At 57.9% G+C, this 13,950-nt stretch overlaps 1 protein-coding gene across 6 annotated transcripts; it reads right to left on the bottom strand.

Annotated features, from left to right (window-relative positions):
* Positions 1-543: 543 nt before the first annotated feature.
* LOC113911626 (zinc finger and SCAN domain-containing protein 2-like) lies at positions 544-13,946 on the bottom strand. Of its 6 annotated transcripts, XM_027574409.2 has the most exons (4): positions 13,020-13,946; positions 4,621-5,516; positions 4,246-4,450; positions 544-2,931 (listed from the first exon to the last, which is right to left on the bottom strand). In XM_027574409.2, the coding sequence occupies exon 2, from the start codon at positions 5,486-5,488 to the stop codon at positions 4,877-4,879; it is 612 nt and encodes a 203-aa protein (XP_027430210.1). In that variant the 5' UTR covers positions 5,489-5,516; positions 13,020-13,946; the 3' UTR covers positions 544-2,931; positions 4,246-4,450; positions 4,621-4,876. The 6 variants fall into 6 exon arrangements, with proteins under 6 accessions (XP_027430210.1, XP_027430206.1, XP_027430209.1 ...); XM_027574405.2 differs by lacking the exon at positions 4,246-4,450 and having other exon boundaries at positions 545-2,931; XM_027574408.2 differs by lacking the exons at positions 4,246-4,450; positions 13,020-13,946 and adding an exon at positions 8,098-8,448 and having other exon boundaries at positions 545-2,931.
* Positions 13,947-13,950: the final 4 nt, after the last annotated feature.

Raw genomic sequence — 13,950 nt, 5'->3', positions numbered from 1 at the left:
CAGCGCCTCACCAACCACAGGAGGGAAATCACTCACCCCAGTCTAGGCTACCCGGTGGCAGACCTGACCTGACATAACTCTGCCCTCCAGGACCTTCTGCTCCAGAAGACACCTGGGCTCTGAAACCAAGGGGTCTGCTGCCAGGTTCCACCTTCAGCCTGAGGGCAATGACAGCAAACCCCTGCCTCCACATTCTCCCCAGAATGTGCAGAATTTATGCACATTCTGACTCGCCTCTCACAACTCTGAGGTAGGAGGAGCACGACAGTCACGGATAGGGTGACGAAGCTCGGGAGGGACACACGGCTGGCCAAGCCCCCGGGGGAGGGGGGGTGGCACTGGAGCACGGAGGGTCTTCAGCTGGAGCACCCCCAAGCAGCTCACCTCTCAACGGGTGATGGCGATCATCACCACGCAGCTTCTCAGCAGATCTGGCCTCACTCTCGGCTGAGCAAGCAGCTGAAGCTACTTGAAGGGGCCCCAGTATCCATGACCCAAATCCAAACGGTAGTCGTTACCTAGACCGGGGGTGGGGTGGGGGTGGGGGTGGCTAAGCTATTCATCGTTGCGAGGCTGTGCCTTCTGAGCTATGTTTTCCAAAGGCTTTGGCAACCACGGAACATAACTCCTCGAGATAGGATGGAGGCAGAACTAGAAGCCACCGCCCTGCTCCCGGCTGAGCCCCAAATGACCACAGCTCACTCCCGCTGATGTCAAGAGAATATTTATTCCACCTGGTCAGCCCCGGCAGGTCTTAGTGACCAACGGAAATATCCAGCCTGGACACCATTCCCGCGCACTCCTGCGTAGCCATGGGGGGGGGGGGGTCCCTCTTGTCCCACTGCCTGAGGGCTCCTACAGCCATTACCGCCCCAGGCGAGCCAGCTCATGGCCCAGGCAAAATGCACCCACGTGTGAATTCACGGGCCCTCTCCTCCTCACCACCAGTCACCCCACAGCCCCCAGCACTTGACCCATCAGCTATTCGACAAGTATTTCCTGAGTGTTATGAGCCCAGCCCCGTGCTGGACCCTGTTTGGGTTCAAGAAGACATGGCACGTCCCTTGCCCTCAGGGAGCTCACAGTCTAGCTGGAGATTCAGCACACACATGCACACGTGCACAGAAAACCCGAGTACAAGGCTGCACGTGCTACCCGAGGGTGAGGTGGCGTGGTCACACAGGGACTGTTCGGGGGACAAGGATGGAGGGCCTGGCAGAGAAGAGAGCTCAGCAGGGCAGGGGAGGTCCACATTTTGGAGCAATTCCAGGGAAGACGGAGAAGGCAACAGCGGCTGTGGGCCACACAGTTACAGGGAAGGGAGGAGAGGAGAGGACAACCACGGAGAAGGGGTGCCATCTGTGAGGCTCCGTCCAGGCGGGCCAAGGATCAGAGCACGTGAAAGCTTCTAGAGTGCAGATTGTTCCTCTTCCTCTGAGCTCCTCCAGAGTGGTTTGGTATTCCAGGACGAGGCAGATGGCAGATGGCCCATAAGAACCTCTGCACCAAACCGCATGGGAGACAGGCCCAGCAAGGTCCCGGGCTGGGAGCCAGGGAGGCCTCCCGACAACCCTAACCAAACCCCGGCTTGGCCCTGGGACCTCCCACCTAAACAAACTCCACTGTGCCCCCCACGACTCACATTGCTGGGCTATGATCTAAATCCCATGTCTATAGGCCTCTCCCCACCCCCAAGGGTTTCACTAAATATAACCTGCAACATGACGCCTGGGTTGTCATCAAAAACCCATCCCAGCCCTACCCGGCCACACCTTTTCAGGTTGAGTGGTTCATTCTGAGGAGGCCAGTGAGCCCCAGGCCAACCTGCTCCCACTGTCCACGCACGTTACACTGGCAGGCCCCAGGAGAGAGGCTCGGTCTTCCTCCCCAGCCTTCCCCACACCATGCCCGGCTGCAGCTGAACCCTGGTCTGGCAGGAGACAGCCCTGCTGCACTTGGCTGCTGGAAGCAGGATCCCTCCCCCAGGTAGACTGGGCCCAGGCTCGTGCTCACCCCACATCCACGGAAGGTCCAGCTTTCCTCTCCACCTCCACGGTGAAATCGGAGTCCAGGCTGCGTGGCGAAAACCAGCAGCCAGGTAGCCAGAGCAAAGCAGCCCCGAACCAGAGAAGAGCAAACCCAGCCCAGGGAGCCTCCAGCAATGTCCGCGGAAGGGAGGAAAGGTTCCAGAAGCCTGATGCACTGTCAGGCCCAGGGGAAGAGAGTGACTGGAAGGGTCCCCTCCTCAGAATCCTTTGTTCCTGAATGAGGGAAGGAAGTTCAGCTGGAGGAGGGAGAAATGCTACTTGTACAGTGGCCCAGGCTCTATGCCAGGTGAGGAAGGAGTGACGGGTTAGGTCCGGGGCCTCTGAACTGGCTTGTAGATTCTCATGTCTACATGAGTATGCGTGTTTTCCTGGCGAGAAGGTTCATAACGTCTGTGAGATTTTCAAAGGGCTTCATGCCCCCCAAACACTAAGAACCATCGCTCTGAGAGTGAAGCCTGCTGCAGGTATGGGTCACCCCTGGGGCAAGGCTTTGCCTCTAGAGCCAGGTCTGGCACCGACTCGCTGTGTTCTCTTAGGGCCAGTTACTCCCTGTCTCCGGTGGGCCATGCAGGTGCAGAGAAGCCGGCTCTCCACACAGGCACTGTCCCTGCGGCCACAGGAGAGTGGACTGTGGCCGGGCAGCCAGGACGAGCTCTTCTCCAGCTGTCACTCCCACCGGGTCTGGGGAGTTCTTCCACCAGGGGCACAGAACCCACCTCCAGTTCCAGGCTGCACAGGTCCCCTCTGCAGGGCACCTCCCGAGGTAGGTCTTCTTAGGGGATGTATCCTCATGCCAGTGGGCAGGCCCCCACAGGGCCCCATTCCTAGGCTCTGTGCCCAGATGTGCCTGACACACCGCCCAGAGGGCCTGCCCACTCCACATCTGTTCATGGAGACAAAGAGACCAGGGTCAGGTCCGGGGCTCTGACACGGCCCTGCCCAGCCCCCCGTCACACCCGCCCTCCCAGCGGCTAGGCGGGAGCGGTCATCTGGGCCACCCTGCACTTGTCCGGAGCTCCGAGCCAGTCTTCTTAGCCCCCTACCAGGTACTCCAGGGCTATCGATCCCATTTACCACTGAGACAACTTGAACTCAGGGCATTCGAGCTCCAGATGTCCCGGGGCCCAATTAATCTCATCATCTCTGCCACTGAGTACTCGTCCACAGCGTAGCGGCCACATTGCTGCAGCCACCTAGTGGCAAGCAGAGGGCCACTGACCCCCAAGGAGCCCCAAAGCTCTAAGGAAGGGCAGAGGGTGGGGACAGGTCTCCAGCACCCAGCAAGGTGGTGGCACAGGCTGGGCACAGAGCAAGGGCTCTGTGAGTGCAGGTCCCTTCCAAGACCCCAACTCCCTTCCTCCCAATCCACTACTGTGGATGTCATGCTCCCCGCCAGGCCCCCACACCACCCAGGGGCACCCCTGCCCAGGACCCTACCACCTGGTCTCCAGTCACATTCCCACATCCTTGACACTCCACGTTCCCACCAGTAAGAGCCTCCCTCACAGGCGGTGTGGCAGAGATACAGGGTCTTGGGGGCCAGGCTTGTACTGTTTTACCACTAAGTACTAAGTGAGATTTGGAGCAGGCTTGGGTGAGCCTCAGTTTCTTCATCTGCTAAGTGGCTGAAGAAGCCCGTGCTCTGGAGCACCAACTTGGAATCAGGGGCCTGGGGGCCAGTCCCGGCTCTCCCCTTGGTCAAGCCCCTTAGCTAGGGGTCTCATCTTCTCTCGCCCAGACGACCCCACAACCCTTGAGTTTCCTGCTCATCCCACTCCTCACGGTGCTCCCATTTCTCCTTGAGCTGCGTGTCTGAGATCACCGTGCTCTCCTCATTAAACATCTTGGTATCCTCTCTACCTGGCCACAAAGTCTTTTGTAGGACAAATATGAGCCTTCTCTATCTAACTCCTGCCTCAGAGACCTTCCACCTTCCCTCTCCCTGGAGCACTTCTATTCATCCCCAGAACCCAGTTCAAGCCATCAGACTGCCTTGGAGACACCAACCCCCTACCCCCACCTCCCAGCGCACTTTCTAGTCCGTCCCTCAGGATAGCCTGCATCCCCTGTGTAGGTACCAAGTGTCCCCCCTCCCAACGTTTTGTGTCTGTACCTCCTCCCAAGAGCACAGCACTGTGCATGACACACCGGGGTGCTCAATAGATGTTTCTGGACCAGTGAGGTCACCCTCTCTTACCTGGTAATGTTTAACTACAATCCTCACAATATCCCAGGGAGAAGTCTATTGTTAAATGCAATTCACAGATGAAGAGACTGAGTCATGAAGTGAAATGACTTCTCAAATACACAAGAAGTGTTAGAGCCAGGACGGCCTGGGGGCTGAGGGCAGCCTGGGCATTGTGGAGAGTGGCCCTCTCCAGGTGGCTTTCAACTCTGACATTCTGGGAAGGAAGATCTAGTCAGAAGCTAGTCATAGACTCAGAGCTCAGTGCACCCCTCCTCCCCTGCCTGTTCCCCCCGCCCCCCCCGCCCCCCCCCCCCCCCCCCCCCCCCCCCGCCAACTCCTGCCCAGGCGGCCTGAGAGGGGCTCCGGCTGGCCCTTGGGTCTCACCTACTCTAGGCCGGGTGAGCCTGAGGAGCAAAACCAATGCAGGGGCCCAGAACAGCTGTGCGCTGCCAGCCAGAGGGTGGAGACACGGAAGGAGGCGTCCCAAGCCAGGCAGTGGCCCACTCCTTCAAGACCCCAAGCCAGCCCTCCCCGTCTCCAGGGATCGCATCCAGAACGGGGGCCGCAGGGCAGCGCCATCTCCGGGAGTCGTGGACGCGGGCCCGGGGCGGGGGAGGGGCGGCAGCAGGCCTGGGGCGCATCAGAGCACGCGGCCTAAATGGGCCGCCTGGCCCTCGGGCCCGTGGCCGTGGCTGCGCTGGTGGGCCTTGAGCGAGCCCTCGCGCGCGAAGCTCTTGCCGCAGCGGGCACAGAAGTAGGGCCGCCGCTCCCCGAACACGCCGGGGCGGCGCGGGTGTGGCGCGGGCATGCGCGCGTGGGTGCGCTGGTGGTTGAGCAGGAAGCGCGGCTCGCGGAAGCAGCGGCCGCACTGCGCGCACTGGTGCGGCTTCTCGCCACTGTGGATGCGCTGGTGCGTGAGCAGGTTCTGCTTGAGGCTGAAGCAGCGCCCGCACTCCGGGCAGGCGAAGGGCCGCTCGCCGGTGTGGGTGCGCTGGTGCACCTCGAGGTTGTGCTTGACGCTGAAGGCCTTGCCGCACTCGGGGCACACGAAGGCGGCCGCGCGGCCCACCCCAGCGTGCGCCTTCTGGTGCCGCACGAGGCTGGGCTGCTGCGAGAAGGTCTGGCCGCACAGTGGGCAGCGGTGAGGCTGCTCCTCCGCGGGGTGGTGGATGACCAGGCCTCGCTCGTCCCCCAGACCCTCCTCCCCGTCCCCCGCAGGGGACCCGCCCCCCGGGGACGCCAGCTCTGTCATGGGCACTTCCAGCCGCAGTCACCAGCCCCTGGGGAGGCAGAAGCAGAGAGAGGAGTCAGAAGTGGGGGAGGGGGGCATCCAAGGATCAACCAGCCCCCAACCTCAGGGAGGACATTGCCCTGGCTCCCCACAGCTTCAGCATCTGCCCCTCTACAGTCTTGTTCAAGCCAGTGTTTCCCTGCTGGAATGCCCTTCTTTCTCCTCTACCCCTTAATCACAGCCTGCGGCTCCTTGAGGCCTTTCTCAAGTGCTGCCTCCTCCCAAAAGCCTTCCCTGAACCCTCCAGCCCCTCCTGAGCCCTATGGCCCAACCCTATGACCCTCGGTCATCACATGGCAGGTCAGTCACGCCACCTCAGTCTCCTGGCCCTGTGCCTGCCTTAAGGACAGAGCTATCTCCTTCTTCTATTCCCAACACCAAGCACTGTGCCTGCCACACAAAGCATTGAATAAATGACGATAGGTAATATTCAGGGGCTTCTAGTATTTAAGTTAGCCTGCCCCTGGATAGGTCTTCTCTCTCCAACTAGAATCTCAAGGAGGGGGGTGCATCCCCAATCTGGAGGGAAGGGTGGGGTCACCTGGTGGTTCACAGATATTTTTGAAAAGCTTAAAAGAAAAAACAAAAACAAAACCCTGTACACTTGAAAGTAATCTCAATTAAACATTAAAGCAGCAGCTCTTTGTTTATCAGAATGAGGCATGCCTGTAAAAGGCTTGCAAATCCCTGAAAGGGAGTGTGAGCTCCCAGGAGCTGGTCTCAGCTCCATTCCTCTTGGCATCCCCAAGATACCAAAGCCTGGCCCAATGCTCCACAAACAGCCCCAAGTTCAGCTCCATCCCATTCATGCTGGTTCTGCTGAGGATCCTCTTCTCCAGGGCACTGCGTTCCTCTTAAATTGTTTCCCATTGTCCTCACAGCAACCCCGGGGAAGGAGCAGGCCTTACTGAGCCCTGCTTTATAGATGGGGTAACTGAGGTCAGCTTTCTTGCCCAAGGTCACACAAGGTGAGCCAGGACTAGGCCCTAAGTTTCCTGACTCACTGGCAAAAGCTCTTCTCAGTGTACCAGCTGCTCATCAACTAAACTCCCCTCAAAATACACACACACACACACACACACACACACACACATACACACACACACACACACACACAAGACCACCACCACTATCCTGACCACCAGAGTTAGAGACACACAAAGCACCACTGCTCCTGGAGAGCACTGTCTGCTGCCCCCACCTCCTTGCCCCCCAAAAAACTTAGGGCTCCTGCTGGGGCAGAGCACTGGGGCCTGCTCCAGAGTAGGCTGAGGGGGCACTCCCCTGCAGTCCTCCATCCCCATCAGGGACCTAGACCTCCATGCAGTGCTTACTACAACCTCAGTCGACCTATCTGCAGAGTGGGATCTCCGAGATACCCCTTTTGTCTCCCCCCCTCCCCTCGGGCCAGGGTGGGACACACAGCCACCCTGGAGAAGGGGCATGTACTACTTGCAATAGACCCCACCCACGAGGCTTTCCCCAGCCAGCTGCATTGACATTTGCAAAGACAGACCATCACGGTCCCTTGGCCAATCTCAGCCTGGCCTTGTCTCTGGGCGGCCTCCCCGCTCTCCCCAGCTATATCCCTGACTAAGGCCCCGACTACGGAGAAGGTCTAAAGCAACGGCCCCCTCTTCTCCCCCAAGTTCCTCCATCCCCTCCCGCACTCACAGCCCAGGCTGCGCCCCTGTTCCTCCGGTCTCCAGCAGTGGCTCTTTCCTCTAGAGCCTGCGCTGCCCAGCGCAAATACGGTAGCTCTCCCGCAGCGCCTCCCGCGCCCCTTCTCCCTCGCCCCCATAAAGACGGCCAGCCTCCCGCACGCACCGCTGTTTTTATGAAATAGCTTCATGAATCAAAACATCTGACCCCACCCACCCAACCTCCGCACACAACCGTGCAAACTCCCGCGGCCGGAGCGACCCTGGAGAAATATGGTAAACTCTGCGCCGCAACCTCGCCCCCACGAAAATACGTAGGCCTCCTACCCTGCTGCCGCAACCCACCCCACCCGGCTGCAAGCCCCGGCTCCCTCGGGGCGCGGATGCAACCCACCCCCAGCTGCCGCAGCACCCCCGGGAGGACCGCGCAACCCTGGATAAATACGTAATTAAGCCGCGGCGCTCCCCGCTCCGGGAAAGGGTCTGCGCGGCTCCCGGCAAATACGGTAGCGCGCCCGCAGTGACCCGCCCCCAAGGGTCCGGAACCGGCCTCGATAAATACGGTAATCTCCCGCCGCGGCCCCAGCCCCGGCAGCCCGGGACTCACGTGGCGCCGCCTCCCGAGCCCCTCTGTCTCCGCCGCAGCGCCGCAGTCACCAGCGTCGCCGCAGCCGCACAGCAGCCCCGTGAGGCTGGGAGGTCTAACTCGCCGACGACCTGGCCGGCGGAAAACGGAGGGCTGCGGGCGCTGCGCCCGCCCGGGCAGGCGAGGGAACCGGGCGGGAGCCGGTTCGCGAGCAGAACGCCCCGCCGGGCGGGACACCCCAAGTTCCCCGGCCCCCGGCCTCAGCCATTCCCCTTTCAGGATCGTCCAAGGCCCCCAGCCGGCAGTTAGAGCCTCTTCCTCACCTCCCTCATCCTAAAGCCGCGCTACCCTGACCAGGCCCACGGACTGCCCCCAGAGCCCCAGAAGCAGGGTGTGGGGGCGCAGGCGGCCTAAGACTTTCCTTGCGAGAGAGAGCAGCGGGGGAAGGCAGGGGCCCCTGCTGCGGAGCCTCTCCGAGCGGGGTGTCATGGGTGCGAGACGGCCATCGAAGGGGCAGAATCAGAGCTGCCCGAGCTAACCCCTGTTGCCAAAGCCTCCGTCCCCCACCACCACCCCCCCGTGGCTCGGTTTATGCCCCCAGGACGGCAGGGGACATGGAGGAAGTGACAGCCCAACTGTCCCCGCCTCTTCCGAACTGGACCCATTCCGGTCAAGCCAGAGCTATCCCATAAAAGATAGCCCATAAAAGAGTTACCTTTAACACCTATCGCACCCCCGTGGACAGGGCTGGGCTGAATTCCAGCTTTTCAACTGTCCTTCAATAATAATACCCCTTACCTATACATTACTCGTCTTTTTACAAAGCTTTTTCGCATATGTTATCTCGTGGGAGCCTTCCAATAACCGTGTGCCATCAAGGTTGTTCAGGTATCATTATCCTATTTTATAGATGGGAAAATAAAATAAAATTGAAACGGAGCAGCTTCCCCGGAGACCCGCAGCCCTAAGTGGCTGAAGCCAGATGGGAAGGCAGGCCCACCAGCCGGCGCACTCTCCCCGACACCATTCTGGTACCTAGACCCCCAACAGAAACAGGGTGCAATGATCAGGACTGGAAATAATCTTGTCCAGGGTAAAAAAGTGCCTCAGAATTTACACTTCATAGATAAAGAAACTGAGGCCAAAAGGGAAAGTGATTTTTTTTTTTTTAAGTGAAAAGTGCTAGAGGAATATCAAGTAGCCTTTTTCTCTGTGGCCCCTGGTAGCTGCCAGGTGGGCCCAGGCAGAGCTCCTTACAACAGATGGTGGATGTGGCTGCTGGGGTGGCGCCATCCCTGACGAGGGGCCCTGGGAGCCGCAAGCCTCCTGGCCCCATGAGGCGGCTCCCGTCACCCGGCAGGTGTTGTTCAGTGTGCCCTCCTGGGCGGTGCCCACCTGAAAATACACTCAATCTCTTAGTCTCAACACCAGACCTGAAGATCAGCCCTGCCTGCTCTGTGGACCAGTCCACCCCAGCAGGTCCACCCCTGGCCCTCTCAGCCTCTCCAGGACCCACCCCCCACCCCACCCCATCCATGCTGCTCCCATAGCAGCACATTGAGCTAAGTGGGGCTTCCTGAGCTAGACATCCCAAGGAGACTGGCACTTAAAATAGAGGCACCAGGGAGGGAATTCTGGGAAACCAAAAGAAATGAATCCATCAGGACAGATGTTCCCGTGACATTGCCAAAAGGACCCCCTTAACCACTGATGGCCAGGGGCTGGAGCTTTGCTCACGGGACAGCCACACCTCCCACCTGTCCAGCTCCTGTTGCAAAAGTTGTCAGCTGCCAGAGCTACAGGCCTCCATCCCTTCTACAGGCTATAGGAGAAACGGGGACACTTAGGCAATGACCAGGTTTTCCAAAAGCAAAACCAACAATGTACCCGAGGATGTCACCCATATTTTTAGCAGCATTTTCTAAGTAAGCTGTGCCAAAGTGGCAAGGCACACAGCTGAGGGAACGGGCGTGGGAAGGAGGTGACACCCCCTAAAACCCACCCCGTCTCAGTGAGCGATGCCCAGGGCCCGGGGCTCCCAGAGGCCTCCGTTCTCTGCTCTGCCAATGAATGAGTTCTGCTGAGTCACTTCATCTCTCTGGTTTCGTACACATGCACCCCCCCCACACGCACACACACACACACACACACACACACACATTCCCCCACCCCCCGCCCACGGTTCTCATGTGCTGTGGTGAACACCACAGAATGGAGATGGGGAGAACTTCTGCAAAAGGAGACATTCTTCTTCATACAGGCGGGGCCCGTGGCAGGCATGGCAGGCTCACCGCCACTCCACAAGGCGTGGCCCCCTTGTGGGCAGAGGTGTGGACGGCTCAGGGAGCCCTGCCCAGGGCCCTGCACTGCATCTGTCCCACTCGCCGGGGCCGTGCTAGATGGACAGTCACCCCATGTGCCCCCCCCCACCCCCAGGCTGCTCCTGCAGATCCCAGCCTGGCCTTCCTCCAACTCCTCTTGCTTTAGGCTGCATCCCCAGGGTTTTCCTGCTCAGCTGGGCCACCACTTCCCTCCTGATTCACTCCTCCCACTTCCCCGAATTGGACAGCAATCACTACATATCCCCTTCCAAAGCATCTTGTGTTGACTTCAAATTGGGATTTGGCACACCTTTGTTTTCCCACCAGGTTGTGAGCTCCAAAGGCAGGGGCTGTTTTCGGCATCTCTGGATCCCAAGTGCCCCCAGCATCTAATAGCCCCGCAGCCCATCTCTGATGAATGAATGAATGCATGTCCGTAAGCCACAGCTGCGAGCCAAGGGGGGAAGATGGCAGGCAAAGCCACAGCCCCGGCATCGAGGACTGGGAGACACTGCAGACGCCCCATTGGATATGTGGGGCTGTGGGTGCAAGGTCTCATCTGCTCCGAAGTTCTCTTTCCTTGACATTAAAACCCAAGATGTGACCTAGGGTCAATTCAGCCAAGTTCTTAAACATGCAGCTAGCCTATTTAATACAGGTGGAGACTTCCTCCTTATGGGATGGAGCTCTGTTTGGGGAAAACCCTGTTCTTCTCTTTCCATAGTAAACTTGCACTTGTATAAATGCTGTGCATGTAGCCACACATGGGGCTTGTTAAAATAATGATGGTAACTGCTACTTATTGTGTTTGCTGTGCCAGGCGCTGTACTACAAGCTTTACAGAGGTGACCTGTACAGGGTTCCACAGCCTACACGGTAAAGCCAGAATTTAGCCCCAGAACTGTCTGGCTAGATCCATGGCTCCCAACGACAAGAGAAAGCTCTTTCTAGATTTGAGTGGTGGCAGGGAGAGAGACAACATTTCTACTTCTTAATAGGAGCATTATTCCTAGAGCTATATTGTCCAAGAGCCACACGTGGCTTAGTTAACTAATTAAAATTAAATTTTAAATTCAGTTCCTCAGCCTCACACGCCACATTTTAAGTACTCAGTAGCCGCACGTGGCTGGTGGCTATGGTATTGGATGGCCCAGTTATAGAACATTTTCCTCATTCCAGAAATTTCTACCCGGACAGTGCCTGTCTAGGGCCCCACCCCCTCCAGATCTGAGTAACCTAGAAGGCACCACTCTCTTTTTAACCCAAGGGACAACCTATAGGATGGCATTCATTTTCTTCTCTGCCATGATCCAGTAGGAGCAGTGACATGTGAGAACATACTGTTTCTGGCCCCAACTCTTCTCCTCTTATCAAAAGGTCCCGCTCTCTCCCTGTCCGTGCACCTGCCCACTGGCCTCCCAGCCTCATCTCCCTCCGGCAGCTCCCCGGGGCTGGGGCTGGGCAAACAGGAAGCCCAATCCTCCTGAGGAGGCTGCCAGCTGGCTGGCCGACTCGAAGCTTAGGTTGCTTGCCAAAGAACCACCATTTTCCCAGTTCCTAGGTAATTTTTCTTAGCTCCCAGCCTGCTTCTAACGCAGGATGACGCAGGCAGTTCCAGGAACCGCAGCTCCACCAAGCTCAGCTGGCCCGTTAGAAGCTTGGCTGTGGGTCCCCACCCCAGACCTGCACTTACCTGGAAGTGGACGGGATAGAAGTCCTTTAAGATCTTGATCTGCTTATGGTTGTTTCCTGTTCGCCTGTGAAACCCTTTTATCTCAGTATACTCTAGAGTATGTGGGATTGTAAACCACTAAGATAGATCTGACCTTCTTGTCTGATTTTATGACGTGCCTCTTCCTAAGCATTCCCTGGCCTAGTTTTATTATTTTACAATGAAGGGGGATGACAATTGAAGTCGACAATGCCAGGCCACCCTTGGAGAAGCCGGCAATTGTGGCAGTGGAAGGGGCTTGGCTAACAGGAGGCCTGGGATCTGCCCTTGGTTTGTGACATGACCTGGTGGGCCATTCTCACCACAGCATCCCCCTTCCCTGTATCACCGCCCTGCCACGGTCACTGACTTCACGGTGAGGCTAAATGACATAGTGAACAAGAAAGTTTTTGTCAGGGAGCTGGGGCTGGGACAATTTATTCAAGAGCTGACTGAGCTACGGTGTATTAGTGATTTCCCATGAAGGTGCATGAACTCCTTAAGGAATAGGGACCATGGCTGCTATTGGCTGAATTGTGTCCCCCTCCAAATTCATATATTGAAGCCCTGAACCCCTCCCCCCCAATGTGATGGCATTCAGAGCTAGGTCCTTTCCAGGGCAATGAGGTTTCGATGAGGTTGTGAGACTGGGATCTTCCTTGATGAGATTAGTGTCCTTACAAGAAGAGATACCGGAGGGCACGCTCCCCGCTCCCCCCTCCCCCTGCCATGTGAGGACACAGGGAGGTGGTGGTCACCTGCAGGCCAGGAAGTGGGCCCTCACCAATAACCGAATCTGCCAGCACCTTGATCTTGGACTCCCTGCCTCCACACTGAGAAATAAACGTCTGTTGCCCCAGCCCCCAGTCTGTGGTACTTTGTTATGGCTGCCCAAGTGCCTGGCACACAGTAAGCTTGTTACTGAATCAGTGAATGCCATCCCCTGATCTGGCCAATGGGGTGTACATCTCAACAATTCTTCGCTCTAATGGATGTGGCCCTGTCCCCCCCCCCCCCGTGACCCAAAGCACCCATCTGTGAGGATCAGTCACCTTGGGTTAGTGAACAAATCTCATGAATTTGCATGGGTAAGAAAGCTGTGCTTAGGCCTCATTAACCCCAAGTCCTACCAACACAGCTGTTGGATTGGCCTGATCATTAAACAGAGGCCATGTGTGGATGAGGACACCTTGGATCGTACAGAAAGTCCCACCTGACTGAGATGTTCAGTGGCTGCCTGCACTGCCCCTCAGGCGCCTGATTCCATGGGGCTCCAGGGTCTGGCAGGTCCAGCCTTGCAGACAGCAGCTTTCCAACGCAGGAGTGGTACTCTGGGATGCCTTCCTGGAGGAAGCGGGCTTGCTTGACTGGGTCTCAGGATTTGCTAAGTGGCAAAGTGGAAGAAGCAAATGGTCCATGTGTAAAGTAGGTTTTGCTGAGATCCAGGGCACTGGGCCTCCCTGAGCAGGGCAGGCTGGGAGAGGAGTTGCATGAGGGGGCGGGCATTCCGGGAAGGTAGGAGAGCACCTAGGGCCTAGAAAAAGCCTGCTGGGCTGAAAGCCCAGCTCTCACATGGGCAGCAACCACCAGGCACAGCTCGCCCAGTGGGAGAGTTCACACAGCAGGGTTTGTGATGCAAGCAAGACCTGGCCCAGGAGTGGGCGGCCCAGCTGAGCGCTGACCATATTCCTGGCTCTGTGTTCCCTGGGCACACTGGATCACCTCCCCAGGTCTTTCTGTGATGCTACAATTACAGCCCCTGCCAGACGAAAGAAATTCAACAGAATCTGAGAAAGTGGTGACGGACCAACCGGAAGCCAGGTGAAATCCAGCATTTCCCTGAGTTCAGAGAAGCTGGCAGGCTCCTGGGACGCAGGCAGACAAGGTCCCCCCTTTTACCTCCCACCTCCCGGCCATCCAACCCTACAGCTCTCTCTCTGCAATTCCCTCCCCTCCTACAGGAGGACACCATCCAAGGCCACAGGCCCAGACTGGAGCTCTGGGTCCTCCTGTCAGTGCCAGGGCCCCAGCACCTTACTTTGGAAGGGACCTCTGGGGAGCAGAGGTTGAGGAGGGTATGTGGGAAGATACCAGATTGGTTTGGAGAGGGCAAAAGAATACTGCCCTCCACCCCCAGCAAGAAC

This window comes from Zalophus californianus, chromosome 12, assembly GCF_009762305.2.
Source record: "Zalophus californianus isolate mZalCal1 chromosome 12, mZalCal1.pri.v2, whole genome shotgun sequence".
Lineage (NCBI taxonomy): Eukaryota > Metazoa > Chordata > Mammalia > Carnivora > Otariidae > Zalophus > Zalophus californianus.
This window is presented reverse-complemented; position numbering and strand designations above follow the sequence as displayed.